At 36.3% G+C, this 17,116-nt stretch overlaps 1 protein-coding gene across 2 annotated transcripts in view; it reads right to left on the bottom strand.

Annotated features, from left to right (window-relative positions):
- NEIL3 (nei like DNA glycosylase 3) overlaps positions 1-17,116 on the bottom strand; it is a 44,398-nt gene that overhangs the window by 12,452 nt on the left and 14,830 nt on the right. The window contains exons 3-6 of one of the 2 annotated variants that reach the window (XM_019749439.3): positions 10,125-10,259; positions 9,583-9,796; positions 7,267-7,341; positions 5,431-5,597 (exon numbers count right to left, since the gene is read on the bottom strand). In XM_019749439.3, the coding sequence (XP_019604998.3) occupies positions 5,431-5,597; positions 7,267-7,341; positions 9,583-9,796; positions 10,125-10,259 (591 nt within the window). The remainder of the gene's footprint in view (positions 1-5,430; positions 5,598-7,266; positions 7,342-9,582; positions 9,797-10,124; positions 10,260-17,116) is intronic. The other variant, XM_074331566.2, reaches the window with a different exon arrangement.

Here is a 17,116-nt window from a genome sequence, read left to right as displayed (position 1 = left end):
CAGCTCTATTAGTTTGTCTCAATTCAGTAAATGGCATCACCATGCACGCAATTGATTAGGCCCAAAACCTATGAGTCATCCTAACACTTCTTACCCTCCCACCCAATCAGCAAATCCTGGAGGCTCTGCTGCAGAGGCAAATTCACCAGCAGCTGAGGCAACTCCCAGGGGCAGGGAACATGGAGAATGGAAGCAGTACTCTAGCTGCATGCTGGAGGCGGACAGCACTGTCTGTGGCTCAGTCCCAGGCTCTGTCTAAGCAAGGCGCATGGGCTGCCAGCACAATCTCACATCTGCTCAGTGCCCAGGGACAATGTGCCCTGGTGACATCAAGGAGCAGCAGGATTTTAACTTCCAGGACAAGAATCTGAACTAGATGCGGTCGCATTCCTTGCTTACCAGGAGCCATTCTAACCCAGGCCGCAAGGCCACTCAGCACATGCACCACCGTACTACCCACCCAGGACCAGCCTGGTAGAGGCTGGAAATTGGGGCAGCTGAGGGAGACCTAAGGGTTGGGGTTCTCTAAGGTGGTGGTTCTCAGAGTAAGGTCCTCGGGCCAGCAATAGCAAAACCATGTGGTAACTTGTTAGACAGACAGATTCTCAGGCCTCTCCGCAGACTTTTGAATCAGAAACTCTGGGATATGGCCCAGTAAGCTGTGTTTTACAAAGCCCCCCAGGAGACTCTGGTGCACACGGAAGTTTACGAACCACTGCCCTAGGAGCTCCCTCACAGACAAGAAGTAGTGCTTGAGAAAAATATTACATTATCAATATCCAACTGTGAAGCTAAAGGACAGTTTTCTTGTTTATCCCTAATACAAAATATAATAATATGGGTGGTGGTCATATGACAAAGGCAAGGAGGATGCAGTCATAACATGAAGGAAGCCATTAGATAGTTGCATCACACACTTAATGAATAACTTTATTTTTCTGGTGTTTGTGATATTTAAAAATTGTATTTTTTTTTTTATTTCTCATTCTAAAATAGTCACAGTAGGATCAGACTTTGTATTCATAATGTTCATTTGTCTTCATAAAGAAGGTCCCCTAAATTGTATAAGTCTCAGTGCTTAACCCTAACTCAACTTCTAAAAATATCCTAAATTCAACCATTTTTTTGTTTTGTTTTGTTTTTGTCGTGCTTTTTTTTTACCACCCCACTCTCTTTCAAGTCTCCATCATTTACCACGAGCACTACTGTTGAGAGGACTCTTATGTCACAGCATCACTCTGGTTACACTGCAGTCACTTTTCCACACAGCAGCCCAAACGATTCTCAGACACAGGTCACTTTATGTCACCCCTCTGCTCAAAAACATCCCTTGGCTTCCTAGCTCACTCAACATCAGAACTTCCCACGCTCGCCAGAGTGATCTTTTCGTATATAAATCCATTATTTCCCTCTAGCTCCCATCCCAAGGCATCACATCATATTCAGAAGAATCTCAAAACGTGTTACCATTGCCAGCCAGGCTCTGCCTGCTCTAATGCCTGCCAAACAGAGCAGACCCCTCTGCACTCATTCCTGATGCTCTGGTCAGTCACACTTGTCTGCTTTCTCTTCAAGGACCACGTCAGAAGCTTCATGCTTCCCAGGCTGTCGCCTTCCTCACGCTCAGACCTTTATAAGTCAGCAGATCTTTTCACAAATCTCCTTGGGGACGTTATCTGACCACCCTATGGAAAATGAACTTCCCTGTCACTATCTGTCCCCTCACTGTGGTTGATGTTTAGTGCACTACTTATCGTCAGTACCTTATACGTACATGTACGTATAAGTTTGTTGCCATGCAGCGGCCTACCCGTCTGTCTCCTCGTAGCTGCCCCTAAAGAAAGGAGAGTCTGTGAGACGGATTCTTTCAAGGACTTCGCTTCACCTTTGTGCTTACAACTTATGTCTCCCTGTTTGGCCCCAAAAGATGCCTGGCTAGTCAATGACGGGTAAGATTCCCCACATGGGGGCGGGACAACCCAAGCCAGACACAGCGCATGGGGACCATCTGGGGAACTCGTGGAATCAACAGAGGTGGGCACAGCCCCCCACCTTCCCCTGGCTAAGCAGAGCCTCTGCCTCTGTGGCTGCATTCCTTCCCACCACCTTGCAGGGGAAGTGATTCAATGATGTGCTCTCCATCTATTCATATGCATATAGGTTTTGTCCCTTGGGGAAGTACTCATCCTGAGACTTGCCACTGCCTGCAGGCAAGGGTGATTGGCTTGAATCAGTTTTAAATCAGTTTCCCATTGTAATGTATGGGATTCACAGATCTTGAGATTGACAAGCTTTACTTCTTTTACTTCCACACCTAATAAAAGCCATGTGTTGGCCCAATTCAGGGCTCAGTCCTTGAGACTTGAATCCCTTGACCCCACTTGCACTCTACTCTTGTCAACTGTCTTTCTTAACCTTGTGCTGCCCTTCTCGCTTCCCACTGCTCTTGTGCTGGACGCAACATAGGTTTCTCTTAAAAAGATCACCTCTCACTGGATTATAGAATTATGTGAATATTCTATAAATATAGATGTAATGAATAAACGTCATCCCTCCATATCTATTAAAACTACTTTCTGGGAGGTGACCATGATTTCTTCTCAGTTGTCATATACAGTGGCCATGTTCTCGAGCATTCCCCTCTCTAACTCCCTCAAATTTAACCCTCAGTCCTTCTCACCTCTCTTTGACGACCTCCTTTCCTTCTTTTGATCTCTAAAGGGAAGGCAATCTCAAGGCCCCCCTGGAACTTTCCTTGCTTCTCTCCATACATACTCTCAGTGATTGCAAATACTACCAAATTCATCTATAATCTCAGTTACCCCAAAGTGGGTAATAGGGAGGGGCTTGATTCTCAGAAACTAAGGCATAAAAAACAGGTGGGGGATGACAGTGTCTCTAAGGAATCTCTGCCCTTTTAGTGGAGACTAGTTACTGTATGGGAAGCAACTGATTTTTTTTTTCTTTTTTTTTTTGTCTAAACAAAACAAATTATTTTGAAAAACTACCAATGTAAATGTTTATAAAACTAAAATAAAGTTATGCAAAATAAAGTAGCATTTAATGCTCCCTTCTCCCAGGCTTCCACACAGCCAAGTATTTCGCTGCGTGTCCTCCTATTTCCAACTATATCATTTAGTTTCCTTTGCTTACTCTTTTCCTCCCACTCTGTAGAAATGGATATTCTCTGAAGTTCAAACCCTGGTTATTGTCTCTATACTTTCTCAGTGAACTGATCCCATTTTAATACTTCAACTAACAACACCATGCCGATTAACCTCGAGCCATTATCTCCCAGCCTGTACTGTGGCCCATAAGATATCTCTTACAGATACGCACATGCTACTTCACATCTCCAAAACTCAGTCTGTCTTTTCCACTCTATCCTGACTTTCTCAGACCCATAATGTTAAAATGTCTCTCTATTATTATTTGGGTCCAAAACTTTTGGCATTACCTTAGATACTGAATCTGTCACAATTCTTGTTGACTTTTTAACTTTTTAAAGTACTTATTTTCTTCTCCATTTCCAATATCTGAACCTCAGGCCTGGTAACCATCTCTCACCCACTAAACTGTACTAGCTTCTTCACATGGGATTGCATCTCTTCATTTTCTCTCTTAACTATGCTATAATCAATTAAAACTCCTTAATCCACTGATTTAGGGCAGACATGAACAGTTCCCAGCACTACTAATGATTCCTACTATTGGCTCTCATCCTACTTATAAAACTAGCTTTTACTATTAAACAGCTTAAGTCTTCATTTAGCCTGACCGATGTTATCATCATGCCTCCAACATGCCATGCTTATTCATGATTCAAGGTTTGTGGCCAGGCTGCTTCTTTCCAATTAAATTTTTGTTTTCTCATCTATTTAACCCAAATTCTAACTATCTTTTTAAAGTAAACTTCAAATTATACTTTATGTATGAGTTCTTCCCAACCTTTTCTGTGTGTGTCCACACACACACACACACACACACACACACACACACACACACACACAGAGTCTGACAATTAAGTTCTCAAACTTGCTGCAACGATGTAGCTAACCTTTTTTGATATCAGAGAGATTATTCATTATGAATTTGTACCAACTGGACAAACAGTTAACCAAGTTTACTATTTGGAAGTGCTGAAAAGGCTGCGTGAAAAAGTTAGACAACTGAACTTTTTGCCAACAATTCATAGCTCTTGCATCACAACAATGCACCAGCTCTCACGGCACTGTCTGTGAGGGGGTTTTCAGCCAGTAAACAAATAACTGTATTGGAACACCCTCCCTACTCACCTGATCTGGCCCTCAATGACTTCTTTCTTTACCCAAAGGTAAAGAAAATATTGAAAGGAAGACATTTTGATGACATTCAGGACATTGAGGGTAATACAACAATAGCTCTGATGGCCATTCCAGAAAAAGAGTTCCAAAATTGCTTTGAAGGGTGGACTAGGTGCTGGCATTGGTGCATAGCTTCCCTAGGGGAGTACTTCAAAGGTGACCGTAGTGATATTCAGCAATGAGGTAAGTAGCACTTTTTCTAGGATGAGTTCACAAACTTAATTGTCACACCTACCTCTAACATCCCTGAACTCTGGTAGTATTTAATGTGCTTCAGGTCTGTCTTGGTTATTTTGGCTTATAATCACATATACTGACATGCAGCTACTTTACATTGTTAATACTTCTCCCAGCCCTCCCTAAAGGGACCTATAGCCTTTTACCAGGGTAACAGTGCACTGGGGAAAAAAGAAATAATCAAGTGTTTTGGAGACTATAAACTGGTTCTGAACTGACCTAATTCCAGGAGACCCAAAATGTCACTGTTGTCCACCAGTCTGAGGGGGGGCTTATGGAGGTTGGGTGATCAATGGAATTTTAGCTCATGTTCACCTCACAGTGGGTCCAGTGATTCCCTGAACCTAGCCTGTGGTTATTTCCCCAGTTCTGGAAACCATAATTCGAAGATATACTCAGCTACTGGCAGAATCTCCAATATGTGTTTAATAAATAGTTGGTTATTTCACCAGTAAGACATAAATTCTATAAAGAGATCTTGCTCATGTATTATAATATTATTTCTAAATAAAGTAAGATATAAAAGTTTTGAAGATAGTTGCATTTTTCCAATTATTTGACATATCTACCTCTCCTTGTAATCACTTTATAAATGAGATTAAAGCCAAAGGCTGGATATTAACATCTGAGCTAAAGATTTTCTATTGAATTCAGAAGTGGTTCAAAATCATCCTTGGTTCATTCTGGTTCTTTGATGATGTTATTTACTATTTCCTTCCAAGGGTTCAAATACTTTTGAGTTATGTCCTCTTATTAATAGCTTGATAGTTATTCAGTTATGTTCTCTTATTAATAGCCTTTTAGTTAGAGAATTTGGGCAAATTGTATACCTTAAAATTAGATATCTTACCTTATGTCAACATGTTGAGGGTTTTCTTTTTGACAGTGAGGACAGAAGTATGTCATTCTGTTATTCTCCCCTAAGCGACACACAGTTATTTTGCAGTAGCACTGACCACAAGTAGGACGCTTGTAAACCTTATAGAGTTTAGAGACAGCAGATCCTGCTTTACGGCACTAAAAACAAACAAGCAACATTATAACGTGATCTCCAAAACAGTGTGGCTAAGGAGACAAAGATAAATTCTTAAAAGTCATTTCTGAAAATAATTTTTTAAAAATTTACTCTGGGTGGTGAACACACAATGCAATATATAGGTGATGTATTATAGAAATGTACACTTGAAACCTATATCATTTTACTAACCAATGTCACCCCAACAAAGCTAATAAAAATGTAAAAAACATACATACATTTGGATATGTCCATATAATCATTCCTTTCATTTGATAAAAAGTTAGTGACAAGATTCAGCAATATTTGTCAAATATGGTATGTGTGAAATAAGCCATTATTTTATAATTTGTTGGTATTCAAAATTGTTCTTTATATAGCTTTACCCTCTTATCTAAATAGGATATAAGAGTTTCATAATTTAAAATATCTTTCATGCTTTTAAGTTTCTTTAAATTAAACATAATTATGTAGTTAAAACAAAAAGATTAGATTGGCTTTAAATCTGATTGTTTTTAGAACACTGAGGCTGTTCACTTTGTTTCAACAGCCAAAAAATTTATGTCTAGGAAGAAAATTTCAAAAGATCATCTTCTTTGTTGACCTGACAAGGAGAGCTTTTAGTTTTTAATCTTACAAATTCACTAAAAGAGAAAATTCAAATGCCCTCCTAGCAAATAACATGTTCCATTTTGGTATAAGTTCTGTTTAAGAGATATTTGATATTCTCTGTCACAGCTTTATTCTCCTCACATACATTTAAATCTCCTAGAAAGTGGATATTTTGAGTTTAATATCAGCAGTGTGAAAATTTTAAATATGGCTCACCATATATAAGCTAAAAATTACACAAATAGCTTACATTAATTTAAGCAAAGTATTGTAATACACAACTTAATCTGGATGGAAAATGCTTAGTTGACTATAATCATGTTTCCCTGGGAGACTAAATGAGCATATACAATATTAAAGTATCCATAGTAACTCAAGAGAGATATGTAAAGCAAGAGGATCATTAACACTTGACGCCAGTTAGTGAAGAATTGTACAATACCTGCCTTTCTGAACATAGCAAACATAAAAATTTTGAATACAGAAAATGTGCTGTAGAGAAAAAAAATATTTGTGATACTTTGTTTAAAAGATAAAATGTGTTTATTGAACTCTATACATGCATATATATAACTTTCAAAATTGACCATTTAGTAAGTACTTATTTCATTCTCAGAACAGTCTTTGTGGTAGAGAAATATTGCTATCCCATGTTACAGATGAAGAAACTAAACCTAAAATTATCTAAATAATCTAAATCACAAGGATGTTAGAAAAATCTGATTGAACTGAAGTCTATTTAAAGAATTGAGTCTATCTCTGGATCCTTCTTATATTTTACTTGTATATGTCCAAAAATGGAACAAGAGTCTAAGTCAAATGCTAACATAGTTGTTCCTCAACTGATTATAAAGATAACTTAATATAATTATAGTTAGACAAGATTGGACTGACCTATGACCTAACACTTTAAGATTTTAATTAGGCCCATAACATATCACGCTCCCTTATTGTACCTCTATACTCTTACCACTAGATGGCTATAAGCAGCTTTAACATTTTCCGTATAATCGAAAGAGAAAGAATTGACATTTTACATAATTGAAAATTTTTTCTTACTCTGTAAAAAAGAATGCTGAAATCACGTATCATTTTCACAAGGTGATGGGTCTGTTCATCTGTTAACTGACAAACCTTAAAACAGAAAAACAACTGAGGATAGTTTCATAATTTGTTCATTACTGCAGAAAAAGAATACCACTTGCCAGTTCTAATAGAACTGTAAATAGATTTAAAATATATGCATATCTTCTAGAACTCTATTTATCATATATCTATTTAGTGTCATTAACAGTGGTTTTATTTTTAAGTGATAGTATTACAGATAAAAAATTCTTATTTATAAATTTTAATTCTGAATTCAAATATTTATTGAATATCTCTTCTGTATCAGACATCTTCAAAGTCTGGCACTGTCAGCCACCTTGAAAAATCTTGCTTTGTAAAAAAAAAAAAAAAAAAAAAAAAAAATCTTGGTTTGCAAAAAAAAAAAAAAAAAAGAAGAAGAAGAAGAAAAGGAGGGAATAATAGGCAGGCACAGAAGTAGATGACCAAGGTCATTATCAAGCTTTAAAAAGATATAAAATACATGCATTAATATCAAAGCGCTTGTTAGCACATGGAAGAACTCTTAAACAGAACTTACTGAAGAATATTTTTTTGTGTCACAGCCTGGCATAAATTTAAGTGTTACCCTTGCAGAATTAATGATCATTTGGCACACGTGGTTTCAATAGTAATTTCAGAAGAAATTCTGTTTGATGACTTACCCTTGTGGTATATATATAAATATATCTATGTCTATATACAATGGAAACTAATTTATCAATGACTATAAAATCTAAAGTCATCTAATCAACAGAATCATTCTAAAAGTATTATTAGATATTTTTCAATTATTTAAAGTTTAAAACTTATGTATTTCTAAAACTCATTTATTTTTTACTATATCTTATATATTATATTCCATCACACCTTGAAATGTTAAACTACTTTTTGAATAATTGTGCATGTGTTTTTAGGGGGCTAATAACTAAGCTTCAGAAATGTCATTAATTTTTTAAACCCTGAGACATTATGGGCAAAGGGTCTCTTACTAGATGAATGGATGGCTGAATGTACAGATAAAAAGTAAATTATCAGTTTATCATAGATAATAATGACACTCTAGGTAACAATTTTCTGGGTTTTTTTTCTTTATCGAAAACATTTTCCATAGATGTCTAGGTGATTTTTAAAAGCTCATTGTTAAAATTCTGTTTCATTATTCCCATATTATAGAAATTGGATTAACTTGTTCCAAGAGTCAAAAAGCAGAACGTGATCGAGAACTATCATTAACTGTTCCTTTTAAAACTTATTTCCTACTGATTTGGATTTTACAAACACTATCTAGAAATAATTACACAAAATAAAAAGGTAACTTTGGACTCATGTAAAATTGACTTAGTTAATAGATACTATTCGGGTCTAGATAAAAGCCCTAATGTAGATTTCTTTCCTGGAAACTAAAATATATGTATTTGTCTACCTGGTTTAAATTCTAACTTCTTTGACCTTCTCACAACCTTGTCCTGTTAATCACCACTCTGTTTTCTACAATTTGCCTTTTTCTCTCTACCAGTATTTTTTTTTTTTTTTTTTGTCAACATATAAGTTCACGTCTCTTCAGTTGAAGAACAAGAAAAAAACAAAACCCAGTCCTTGCCCTGACATTTTCCTCTAGAAGTCTAGTATTTTCCGTTCACGCCAATCTAAGCTACTCTAATGAGTACTTCAAAATTTGTTTCCAGTTCCTCATTAATTCCTTATTCCTTAGTCCCTGCTACCTGACTTCCATTCTTATCATTCCAGTGAAACTGCATTTCCTAATGTCCCGAATAGCTATAAACAGGAATCATATGAGTGTGTGTTGAGTGTGAATTTAAAGTGCCAGATACAAAAAGAAAGTTGAGCTTAGTTCATTCATATATTCAACAAATATTTATTTATTGCTGCCATGTGCTAGACACTATATGCTAGTTGTTTGAATCTTCAATGAACAAAACAAGACACCTTACTCTTAAGAGACTGCATTCTAGCAGAGGAGACAGATTTTATACAATAAATATAACAAGATTAGATGATGTTTGAAAGTGATCAGTGGTAGGAGAAAATAGGCAGCAAAGCAAGTTATGGACGATTGGGAGTATGAAGGGGGTGCACACAGTTTTAAAAAGTTTGGTCAGGCTTGGCCTCATTGAGAAGCTGGCATAAGCAAAGACCCCTGAGGACTTTTTGGGGGAATGTGTTACTACAATACAGCTTAAAGTGTTCCATGTTGGTCCCTTAACAGTATTTAAAAATAGAGTCATCTGAAAAATACGTATAACTTACTTTAACTGCTGGGTGGAGACCACTGTCAAAAAGAGCTTCGTTTTTGATAATGTTGCCTACCCCAGGCAACACTCTTTGATCCATTAACACATCACAGAGCATCCGCCCTGTCTGCCTTTTCACTTCCCTTTCCACACGTGAGAAACTAAACTTAGGTGAACAGACATCTAATTCTTCCATCATTCTTATTCTCTGTTGGCTTTCTGTTGAGTTTCTACAGAAAGGAATATAAAACACATAAATCGTAAGTCTGGTTACAACTTCCCAAGGGTCATTTACAATGAGTTTTGATGGAAACTATAAACACTTCATGCTAATCAGGGTATAAGAGTTATATAGCCAAACAAGGAAGACCCGAACAAACTATATTATTTGAAGTCTCTTTTAAAATAGGCTTTACCAATTATAAACCTTTTTTTTTTAAATTTCATTTATTGATTTCCATGTGACATCCCAACCCAAATGCAGATCCAACTCTTAGAGTTTTATAGCTGAAGGACTTTTTATTTTATTTTATTTTATTATCTTATTTCATTGTTTACCTGAGTTCTACTGATGAGTCAAAGAAACAAATCAAATCTTTGGTGAGCTGCACTTCCAACACAGGAGAAACTCCATTTTTATTTTTATGTTCAGATGGATTAATCATGATGAACCCTTTCATTCCAAAATGAATCCTGAAACAAAATCAAATATGTTTTTGAGTGGCAGAAAGTAGTATGTCATGTATCAAATTTTTGTTTCTTCACTTCACTTTTTGGATTATGAGCCAATGTTAGTCAGGATAGACACTTTTAAAGGGCAAACAATGGTAGCTAATATTATTATTATTATTATTATTATTATTATTATTATTATTTCTATTATGGCTTTGTATCTTTATAAAACTAGAAGATATGATAATCAGTTTTTCAACCCACAAATAAAATAAATTCTCAGAGAAATAATAAGGCCCCCCCAAATAAGCCCAAGAAAACATACCCCTGTTCTTCTCTTTCTCAGATGAAATAGCGTTTATTCACAGAACAGTCTAGTGTCTCTCAGCTTTTTCTCAGATTCAAAGGCTTGGGATGTGATGAGGTTAAATTTAAGTTGCCTGTAGTTTGTGTTTTTATAAATTCTGCAAAGTCACTAACATTTAAAGTCCTTATTTCTAGCTACAGTGGGTTGGAAATGTTTACCCATTCCAAAATGATATCTACAGTTTGAAACATTTACTCTTTTATTCCCTCCTGCTTCGGTATATGCAGTGAAATGATGTTTTGCAAAATCTTACGCATCAAAAAAAAAAGAAAGACAACAAGTCAAAATGATATTGTCTTCAATACTTTTAGTTTTCTTCTACCTTTATCTGTATTGGGAAGAGGGGATTTATAAATATTTACGGTTAACATGAAAGCCACAATGCAGTGATGAAAAATTCATAACCTTTCACTTTTTATAGGATTGATTAGCATGTCCAGTAAAAAAAAAAAAAAAAGGCAAGAAAGCGGTTCTGTGAGATCTCTGATGATGAAGATCAAAAATGATTCTCAAGATGAAATACTGTGTTCTGCCTTTCAAATCCTTCTCCTTATAGCTTCGTTGAGTTAATAAATATGGCTCTTTTGGCAGCAAATGTTACTTCTCTGTGCTTCTAATTCCAAAGCACTATGTTATAGTATTGTACAAGGTTAACCAGTCTAACTTTAAAAATGTGGGTTTTAAACTCTGTGTGCCCTACTATCAATCACAAGTGCATTTTACATGCTCATAGTTCTTGACAGGAAAAATGTGTGCCTGTAAGTACTCCATAATTTAGTTTATGGAGGTTCAAACCCAGTGAAAGGTGTACAACTGTCATGCCCAGAAGCCATCATATCTAAAATCTTTTCAGCTGCATGGCTCATAAAGTGGATTCTAAATCACTTCCTATAATGAAACTGCATCCACATAAAAAATGTCAGAGGTTAAGACCCAATTCAAATGCAGGAGTAGCCCCAGTAAGAATCCTGAATCAATAAGTATGCCTTTTCTGGTCTTATAAATAAATCTATCCAATGTAGGGGAAAATGTGCATAAAATAACTACTTTTTTACTTTATTTTTATTAAATAACTACATGCTATGATAACAGAGCCCCAATAAACCAACAAATTTTCTGTGTTTATTGTTAAGTATCCGTTAATGTAAACTCAGACAGATCTGTCAATATCATGAACATTTTTCAGGCACAATAAACACCTGTACTGTTGTAACAATTGTCATATTGACCTGTTATAGGCTTATATTACATTTACATTCAAGAGTTAGATTTGCTTTTCAAGATTCCTCATTATAATAACTTAGTTTAGGAAAATTTTAATTTGATCCTTGTTTCTCTCTCTTGATGCTCTCAAGCTCCCTGCACACCCTCCAATCCAATTGGCTATTGAGATAATTCATTCTGCATATACAACTCTGCCTGCCAATGGCAGGCATTAAGTCCAGCCTGGAGTGGTCTCTGTCCCTTCTTCCTCAGACACAGGTGATTCAGGAATGGACACCTGATCACACTGGACCCATCAGTATCCAAGCTGGATTCATTCGAGTTCTCCTGGTGAATTTATGGATTTTGGACACAGAGAAATCTGTTTGTTGTTAGTTTGGGGAGAGCTAATATGGGAGCTGTCTATGGAAATGTTTCCTGACATGGACCCAGAGAAGCCAAGAGAGGCCTGTCTGCACAGAGGAAGACCATGGCAGATTTCAGTGAGGAACAGAGTCAAGAAATGCAGAGAGTCCGCATAGTGTTTAGTCTTTGCTTCCATTTTTTCCTGCAAACTGACTGCATCATTTTCAGGGACCATAACACACCCCACATTCTTATAATAATTATTGAACTTCTTTGAGTTGAGCTTCTGTCACTTGCAACCTAAGATCTAATATAAAAATTATGTCCAAATTAAAAATTGAAGTGATATTAAGAAATTCCCTATAGTTAGAAATAACTTCCTAAACCAAATCAGCAAATAAGAGCTGATACTACTTGAAACATCAGTCACATTCTTCCAGGCTCCTGCTATCAGAATAATCTGAACATCCTTAAACAGGCACAAATAGCATGAACAATAGTATTGTCACAGGTTCATATTAATGACAACTACACATAAGGCAATTGCTTAAAAAAAATTATCAAGCAGTCAAAAGTGTCCTAGGGATAATAAAGAGTGTAAAAGAGTTGAATGTAATGATTGCGAAACTTATGCTAGGAATTCAAAGACAAAGCTATAAAAAGATACGACGTTAAGTTAAAAAGGAAAAAGGGAGTTCTGCTTGTACTTAGGCTATAGAAGCTAATAGTGCATATAGCTCCCACCCTAACAAGGAGAATTCACATTACTTCTAAAAATCACAAATTTTCTTGAGCCCATCAGAGACATGAAATTGCAGGCAGCCAGGTGAGCTAAATGCCAATGAGTGACAAGTCCTCCATGGAAAGACAGACACACAAATTGTGACATGTGTGGCAGAGTACAGGAAGAGGAGACAGCTACCATAAAAATGGATAGGAAGAAAACAGCTAAAACGTTCAATCAACTTTTAACTGGTATGCTGGCTGCTATGACAGTTTAGAATTCCTGGCGCCCCTAACACAAGGAGAGTATGCACTTTTCCCTGGGTGTCCACATTTAGTTGTACTCCAGAAAGATGTACGTACGTCACAGCAGGGGACCTGAAAGAGCCATCCTCGTTGGCATGGCACCGGTCTGCATGAAACTCTGTCTGCTTCTCAAATACTTCTCTCATGTGAAGCAAAAGTCTTAGAAAGTCTTAAGCTGCTGTAGATGAGGGAGAGGTACAAACAAAAAGCCATCTGACCCTGAAGGAGTAACGGGAAATCTCCTTCCCATACAGTAGGTCTTGCACAAGTAACCAGCATAAGCAGCATCTGCCACTGGGGAGGGCAGGAAACCCTTTGCCACCAGGTCCAAACTAAGTGCACTGCTGCTGACGATGCACAGAAGCAAAAGCCATCTGTCCCCAGGGATGAAGCAAGGAATCAGCTTTGGCACAGAGTCCTGCAACGATACGAGGAGACGTCTGTTCCCACTGGGAGACAGGAAGGAAACTCTCTGACCTGAGACTCCCCACATATAGAAGGAAGAGTTTGGCTGCCTAGGGATGAAGAGGGACAGTAGCCCTGAGAAAACTGCCACCTGAGGTCCACGTGCACAGGGCCTGCCTGAGAGTCAGGCTGCTCTAGAAGAGTCAGGAAACTCCATTTTCCCCATCATGAACCTCTCACTGAGTAACAGACAATAGCAGTCTACCACTGTGGGGAGTGGCAGTGACAAGAGTGCGGAAAGACTGCCTTATGACATGAATGTGCAGGGTCTGCTGAAAGCTGAGTGGAGCAGAAACACAGGGAAACCACCCCCAGCCACACCAGGCCACACTCAAGCCATGAAGGAGCAGTAGCAGCTGGAGTTTTTGATGCCACTGATGTATCAAAGGCAACTACAACACAACAAATCCCAAACCAAACTCAACTACTTACTACACTCACTCAACTACACACACTAATGATATTATAGAAGAGGTATACTATTTCTAGGCTTAAATACTATTTACCTTGGTCTCTATTATTCTTGTAAATGTGATCTATGGAATTCAAAAACATTATGACACACACACAAATAAGACAATGATAAAAAAAAAAAAAAATGTCAAGAGATAAAGCAGTCAACAGAGCCAGACCCATAGATGTCCCAGATGTTGGAACTATGAGGCAGGTAACTTAAAATCGATTTAAAAATTGAAATTAAAATTATTAATTGAGAAAACCATGCCAGGTGAGTCTGCTGTGATAAAGTCTCCAACCTTCCACAAGTATTATATTGCTGCACATGGATTTTATGTTAATGTGTTTCTGGGCTTTTATAACCTTTCATAGAGGTATGAATAAATACTACATGATCAGAGCCAAATCTATGGACGGGTCATTCTCTTATTGTGAAAACAGTTCAGATGCCTTTGCTTTCCATTCATGACAGATTTCTATACGCCTTCAAAACAGATTTAAAAAAGCAACAGTAACCAAGATCCAGCAAATCAACATCTAGGAATTTATACTAAGAAAACATCAAAATGGTAAAAAAAAAAAAAAAAAGAAAGAAAAAGAAAAAGAAAATGTGCCCAAGGATGTAATCTGCAGCTATTTATTAGAGTGAATAATAAGGAAAAATGCTAATCAGTAGTGGCTGATTAAAAAAATGATAATAGACCCATATGTTAGCAAACTCTGCATAGATTAAATATAGTAGTATATATGTATACTTTGACATTGATCAATACAATATGTATATTACATAAAAAGCCAAATATAAATTAAAACTCCCATTTATATAATTATAATATACAATATCATATAATCCATGTATATGTAATATAAACATATGTATGAATGTATGGTACATAAACAATTTATATTTTATCTATGATATTTACAAAAACTATTAAAAGTGCTTTTTTTAGTGTAGCAATTATGGGTGGTACTTACTTTTTCCTTTAGATGTTTTGGGACTATCTTAATGTTTTACAATTGGTTTATATAGTAGTTTTAAAGAAAAATTGCAATAAAATGAAGTGTATTATGAAAAGAAACAAGAAAAGGAAAGTGGCAGAATGAGTGATTCTGTAGGCTGTCAGGTGCAGAAGGCAAATTAATAAATGAGGTAAAGATTTTCATATTTTCTCCAGTTACACATGAAAGCATATGGTAATTGAAATAGAAAATACAAGTTATTATTTCAAAAAATAAAAATGTTTAATTTACTGCCTGTAGATTACTTTCACGGTCAGATTTATTTATTTAAAATTGAGGTATAACTGACATATAACATTATATTAGTTTCAGGTGTACAACATAATAATTTGATATTTGTAAACATTGTGAAATGATCAGCACAATAAGTCTAATTCACATCCATCACCTTCCAGTTACCAAATTTTTTTTTTCTTGTGTGAAAACTTTTAAGATCTACTCTCTTACCAACTTTCAAACATGCAATACAGTATTAATTACAGTCACCATGCTGCACACCCCATGACTTATTTTATAAATGGAAGTTTACTTTTTAATAATGGTCAGATTTCTTCAGTTGCAAGTGATAAGAGAACCAACTGAAAAAGGCTTAGGCATTAAGGAATATTTAGTAACTTACGGACTCATAGGAAGTGTTGAAGAATCTAAAGACAGGCAGGAATGCAGCTGGAACTCAGGAACAGATGGAAAAAGGGACTAAAACGTCTCTGGGTTTTTCTGTCTGCTGTGTGCAGGCTGCTTTTATTTTCTAGCACCTCACACTGTCTTTCCTGACAAGCCAAGTGATATGGCCGTCTACCGGTTCCGAGGCCTTACAACCCCAGCTTCCCTACATCACAGAGCCTAACAACCCTCCTCAGCTCCTGATCAGAAAGTCTCACAGAAGAGCTCAAACTGACCCAATGGACTGTGTATGAGAGAGAAAGATAGTAAGATAAGGTTAAATTCAACTTGAACTCTGTGGTTATTGTGGCTGGAAAAAAAGTTTCCTGAAGGAATGATGTCCCCAAAAGACAAGTGGGCATGCTGGGCAGAAAACCAGTAGGTGTTTACTATTCTAAGGTACAGAAATTTCATTTAGAATCTTTATCACACTTCATTTTTGTCTAACATTGTTATGTGACAGATTACAAAAACTATGTTAAACTGTAAACCCTCCTGTAAGTAGAATCTGATGGATTCCATAAAGACTTCTGAGCAAATTAAAAAGAACTGTTGCATTATCTCTTGCATATCTGTTTAGAGGATTATATCACTGAAACTGCAATAAATTACAAAATCGATAATGTATAAAGCTTCTCTAAAATGGCAAAGCCTCTAAAATATTTCAGATATAGTTTCTGAGTATGTATGATAATTGCAAACAATCAGAGTCATATAAATCACAAACTGGAAACAGCAAAGTGTTTTAGAAAGAGAAATTCATTAAAAAAATATATCTTTTAAAAGTTAGTCCAAGATGTAACAGCTGTGTTCATTTGATTGAAAATGGCAGCTTGTAGGGTGGGTGTGTCTGGATGAATAGACCTGCAGATGAATGCACACATAGCACCCATAATATATGCACTCACAATTTATAGAGATTTGGTAGTGGGATTGTATAAATTTATTCTTGTTCTTTATTTCTCAGTTTGCTCTGATGAGTATTTATTATGTATATAACAAAAAAAATTAGAAATGGCTTTTGTTTTGTTATAGATGAAGAGCTTCTGTAAAGTGTTCAGAAGTAATATAGGTATTAATCACACATAACACAACTGTGCTCCTAAAATAAATGTCTATCAAATAATTTGTAACATTCTATGGCACTAGTGAGCACTTTAGTACTATGATACATCTTTTAATAATAGAAATAATCACTCTCTAATTTGTGTCGTTCTGAAGTGTGAATTTTTAGGTGGCAGAGTCTGTTACAGAGGGCTATGCCTGTATTCTCCTTTCATAAGAAATGAACCCCAGGAAGATTCAT

This window comes from Rhinolophus sinicus, chromosome 16, assembly GCF_057876585.1.
Source record: "Rhinolophus sinicus isolate RSI-liver-muscle chromosome 16, RSI-T2T, whole genome shotgun sequence".
NCBI classification, from domain to species: Eukaryota; Metazoa; Chordata; class Mammalia; order Chiroptera; family Rhinolophidae; genus Rhinolophus; species Rhinolophus sinicus.
This window is presented reverse-complemented; position numbering and strand designations above follow the sequence as displayed.